The sequence below is a fragment of the Aplysia californica genome, unplaced genomic scaffold (assembly GCF_000002075.1).
Source record: "Aplysia californica isolate F4 #8 unplaced genomic scaffold, AplCal3.0 scaffold01235, whole genome shotgun sequence".
Taxonomy (NCBI): Eukaryota; Metazoa; Mollusca; class Gastropoda; order Aplysiida; family Aplysiidae; genus Aplysia; species Aplysia californica.
In genome coordinates this window covers 68,646-74,395 of record NW_004798505.1, presented here as the reverse complement: position 1 = coordinate 74,395, position 5,750 = coordinate 68,646, and the positions used below count along the sequence as shown (strand labels likewise).

At 38.3% G+C, this 5,750-nt stretch overlaps 1 protein-coding gene across 1 annotated transcript in view; it reads right to left on the bottom strand.

The window, feature by feature from the left end:
* Positions 1-3,552: 3,552 nt before the first annotated feature.
* LOC101845973 overlaps positions 3,553-5,750 on the bottom strand; it is a gene marked incomplete in the record, with an annotated part of 19,329 nt that continues 17,131 nt past the window's right edge. The window contains 1 exon segment of the mRNA XM_013090353.1: positions 3,553-3,989. Coding sequence (XP_012945807.1) covers positions 3,733-3,989 — 257 coding nt within the window.

Genomic DNA, 5,750 nt, shown 5'->3' with positions numbered 1-5,750 from the left:
CGACTTCTATTCAGCATAGATGGATAATTTTTTCACCAAACGGAAGGCAAATGAACAGGCTTTAAGAAGATATGAATAACCCTATAATATGACCAAAAATTGACGAGCACTTGATTCCATGACATTGTGACATATAACTTAAGACATTTTCCCACTTGCTCTACAAGACATTTTCCCACTTACTCCACAAGACATTTTCCCACTTGCTCTACAAGACATTTTCCCACTTGCTCTACAAGACATTTTCCCACTTACTTGACTCCACTTGATCAAGTTCTCAATGCCAAGGCTGGAAACGCCACAACTGAACTCCACTTTTTTAACCCTATCCGTACATTGTGTTTTACTATCGTATCCATACGACGTGGGGAACTCTGTGCCACCACTGAACCCTATCCGTACGTCGTATTTTACTATCGTATCCATATGACGTGGGGAACTCTGTGCCACCACTTTACCCTATCCGTACGTGGTGTTTTATTATCGTATCCATATGACGTGGGGAACTCTGTGCCACCTCTTTCCAAAGAGGAAATTTACTCGTTAATCCGACCCGTACGCTTTGCATAGCAGTCTGTCAAAATGATTTTTTTGAGAAATACTGAAAGTTTCAAAGAGATCTTAGTACTAGAAGTATTCTATAATGTGAAGAATACAACCCCGGGGGAACAAAATGACCCCAGGTGTACGGATAGGGTTAAGTATTTATCACGAACAGAAGAAATCACACAATCCAGTCCTCCTCTCAACATGGTTTGTCCATAAACAGAGATAAACCGAAGGAAAAGAAAATCCCAATCTGATCAGAAAATTGTTACAGCCGCACAAAATGAAGTGGCGGAAAGTATTAAACATATTTTGAAATACAAACTGTACAAGAATTAAAAAAAAACCCAACATATACTATGCAATAGTGGGCAGTCTAGTAAACAGAGTCTCCTTAATAAACGGTAGTATTACGGTTGTGGAATGTATACAGAGTCTACATAATTTGATAAGTAGGCACCACGTCAGAGTAGTCCTACAATGGATTCCTGCCCACACTGGCATACCAGGAAATGAAAGAGCTGATGCTCTGGCAAAGAAAGGAGCTAGCCTCCCTCAGCCTGAAATTCCTACGAATTACACCACCTGCTGCCAAATGATCAAGTCAAACCTCAAGGAAGAGTGGATGAATGATTGGGCCAAGGTACGACAGGAAGGAGGATGTATGGCCACATGAATAAACCACTGGTCAAAGATCCAATCAATGAGTTGAGGAGGGGAGATCAATCCATAATCTTCCAACTTAGAACACAACATGTACCCCTCAACCGAATTGGAGTAAAGCAGTCTGCTGCCTGCCCACTATGTGACTACCCCTCAGAGACAGTGGAACATCATCTGTTCTTCTGTAGAAAACTAACTGATTTAAGGGGATGTTTTCTTCCCAAGCTACCCCACGCCCACACATCTAATTGCCTCTACTCCTCAAGACAACAATTACAACAATCACACAATCCAGTCCTCCTCTCAACATGGTTTGTCCAGAAACAGAGATAAACCGAAGGAAAAGAAAATCCCAATCTGATCAGAAAATTGTTACAGCCGCACAAAATGAAGTGGCGGAAAGTATTAAACATATTTTGAAATACAAACTGTACAAGAATTAAAAAAAAACCCAACATATACTATGCAATAGTGGGCAGTCTAGTAAACAGAGTCTCCTTAATAAACGGTAGTATTACGGTTGTGGAATGTATACAGAGTCTACATAATTTGATAAGTAGGCACCACGTCAGAGTAGTCCTACAATGGATTCCTGCCCACACTGGCATACCAGGAAATGAAAGAGCTGATGCTCTGGCAAAGAAAGGAGCTAGCCTCCCTCAGCCTGAAATTCCTACGAATTACACCACCTGCTGCCAAATGATCAAGTCAAACCTCAAGGAAGAGTGGATGAATGATTGGGCCAAGGTACGACAGGAAGGAGGATGTATGGCCACATGAATAAACCACTGGTCAAAGATCCAATCAATGAGTTGAGGAGGGGAGATCAATCCATAATCTTCCAACTTAGAACACAACATGTACCCCTCAACCGAATTGGAGTAAAGCAGTCTGCTGCCTGCCCACTATGTGACTACCCCTCAGAGACAGTGGAACATCATCTGTTCTTCTGTAGAAAACTAACTGATTTAAGGGGATGTTTTCTTCCCAAGCTACCCCACGCCCACACATCTAATTGCCTCTACTCCTCAAGACAACAATTACAACAATCACACAATCCAGTCCTCCTCTCAACATGGTTTGTCCAGAAACAGAGATAAACCGAAGGAAAAGAAAATCCCAATCTGATCAGAAAATTGTTACAGCCGCACAAAATGAAGTGGCGGAAAGTCTTAAACATATTTTGAAATACAAACTGTACCAGAATTTTTAAAAAACCCAACATACTATGCAATAGTGAGCAGTCTAGTAAACAGAGTCTCCATAATAAACAGTAGTATTTTGGTTGTGGAATATATACAGATTATGAATATTTAAAAGTTCATTTGAACAATCTAGAACATTTACATATAAACAAGTGAGCATTGATAACTACAGTAAAAGTTTTCATATTATTTTCACAGAGGAAATTGTCAAAGCGTCTATGCTCAATGAAATTCTCAATTGTCACTTTGTTTTTTTTCCTTGAGTGAGGGGCTGGAGTTTGCTTTTTTTTAAAAAAAACATCCAACAATAAATTGTGTAAAAAATTACTTATGTTGTCTTGTTTCTTCTAAGAACCTGCAGGACTTTATTGTTTTTATAATACAGTATAACACGGGTAGGTCGAACACAGAAGACTCGAAATTCTGCATCCGTCATATGTGCCTGCGGTCCGTTTTTTCTTTTTTCATCTTCTTTATCTTTATAAAATATCCCTCGAACTACCGAGGCCAGTCTCGAGAAATTCGAGCTATCCGTGTTATACATGTACTGTAATTAGGCTGCTCTTCAAGTCAGACAAACTCACAAAGCCCAAGCCACAAACCACTCACTCACATGGTGTATACGTAGGAAAACAGCAGCGCCTTCCTCTAAATCTTCATTATAGGCTATAAATGTATATTATGTACAGAACAGTATACAGTGAGTTGAATAAGCTGCCACAGAGTGGTTGGCGGGTGCTTCAGTGCGGTTTGCTCCTTCTTTCCTCTCCAACATCTATCGTCCTCATCTCTCCTCCTTTTTTTACATGCTATTCTCTAGTAGCACTTCTAATATTCGGCACTTATATGACCTATTTGTGTTGCAAGCGCCGTAAAACTCTTACTGAAAATTCTAAAAACTAGAAAAAAACCCAAGACGCAGAGGGATTTCCATAACTTATTGAAAAAAAAATTTTTTAAATTCTAACTACAGTCAAGCACACACACAGTGAATAAATGTACACACATGGTAAAACACACACATTGTGAACAAATTTTCAGGTCCCAACTTTTTTCTTTTACATGTGTATATCTTTGTATTTAAACATGTATAGCGAAATTCGTGCATAACAACAAAGAATTGTTCTGCTGATTTTACTGTGTGTGTGCTAGACTTGACATACAAAAATAAGAACATACACTGCCATACAATATCTATATACATGTGTATATATACATATTAAAAGTCAGGAGAGTCCCATAGTTTTGGAAATCCGGGAAATTTCCAGAAAAGTTGCACTCCAACAAATGAGAAAGCATGGAGACATAGCACTGAAATTCAGACAGTCGAGTCAATAGGAATTCTGTCTCTGATGGCCGCGTTGTAAGTCGGGTGGTTGTGGGTGGATGTGGGGGTGGACGATCGTTCTGGGGGTGGCACAGTGGGGTTCGAACCCGTGTAGAACGCCAGGTTCTCTGTGGCTGGGGTGGAGGCGGCTGGAAGCGCGTTTCGATGCTGCGGTGTCGTGTTCATGAAGTCGCGCGAGTTTCCGCTGGGGCTCAGAAATGCTGGTTCATCTTCCTCCCCGGAGAGCACTGAGGGTTGTAAAAAAAGAAGAGTGTGGTTGAAAAGTTTTAGCATTGTGGATTTTAAAAAAAGAATAATATAAATATGTGTAATTATAACGTCTTGTTGCTGTGGGTTGTAAAAAATAATAATGTGTAGTTGTAAAGTTTTAGCACTGTGGGTTGTAAAAAAAATGTGTAGTTGTAAGTTTAAACAAAGTAAGTTGTAAATCAGTGTCTGGTTGTAAAGTTTTAGCACTAAGGGTTGTAATAAAATATGTGAAATTGTAAAGTTTTAGCACAGTGGGTTGTTTTTAAAAAATGTGTAATTGTAACGTTCTAGCAAAGTGGGTTGTGAAAAATGTGTAATTGTAAAGTTTTAGCAACGTGGGTAGTAAAAATGTTTAATTGTAAAGTTTGAGCAACGTGGGTCGAAAAAAAATGCATAGTTTTAGAGTTTTAACAAAATGGGTTGTAAACCAGTGTTTCATTGAAAAGTTGTTTTAGCACTATGGGTTGTAATAAAATACGTGCAATTGTAAAGTTTTAGCACTGTTGGTTGTTTTAAAAAAAGTGTAATTTTAACGTTTTAGCAAAGTGAGTTGTGAAAAATGTGTAATTGTAAAGTTTTAGCACTGTGGTTTGTAAAATAATGTTTAATTATAAAGTTTTGTAGTTGTGGATTGTAAGAAAAAAATGTGTAATTGTAAAGTGTTAGCAAAGTGGGTTGTAAAATTTAAGCAAAGTGGGTAGTAAACCAGTGTTTCATTGTAAAGTTTTAGCAAAGTGGGTTGTCAAAAAATGTGTGCACTTGTAAAGTTTAGCACTGTGGGTTGTAAAAAAATGTGTAGTTGTAGGTCTAAAATTCCCAACATAATTTCGATCATGTAGGTGACGAGCGGGGGTCGAAGAGGCGGGAGAGGGAGCGGAGATAGAAGAAGTTACTCCGAGAACTTGTACGGAAAGGTGACAGAAAAAGATCGGGATAACATTTGAACGATTTAATTTTCAGCAGGGAATGATCTTTATTGAGTCAACGGCTTTCTTTTAAACTGAACCCCCTCCCCCCCTCCTAAAACAAACAAACAAACAAAAAAAAACAACCTCTTTTAAACAAACTGTGACTCTCTACTGGACGAATTTCCATGGGCATTTAATTAATAAAAATTTCAAAAATAAAGAAAAAAAAATATTGAAAATAAAAGTGTTAAGACCATTCCTTGAAAAATGAAACTGCAATGATAACTAATGTAGTGATGATCTGCTGAGGAAATTCATGACATTAACATAAGAGTGATTGAGCCGCGTAAAATTTTTTGTTTTATCTCCTTTTTTTATTTCCTTCTTTCAAGAAGAAAAATGCTTCTAACCAAAATTTTTTTAAAAAGGAAGAAAGAAAGAAAGGCTCGATCTCCAAGAAAGAAAGAAAGAAAGAAATGAAAAGAAAGAAAGAAAGAAAGAAACAAACAAACAAATAAAGAGTGGTTTTATCATCTCTGTTTAGATTTTTCTTTGCACCAGCAAGTCATCATCTCCAAGTTACATAATATGCCACAGCAGCTTCAATTCTCCTGGAATTGCCCTTACTTAACCCTATCCATACGTCGTGCTTTACTATCATATCCATACGTGGGGAACTCTGTGCCACCACTTAACCCTATCCATACGTCGTGCTTTACTATCATATCCATACGTGGGGAACTCTGTGCCACCACTTAACCCTATCCATACGTCGTGCTTTACTATCGTATCCATACGTGGGGAACTCTGTGCCACCACTTAACCCTATCC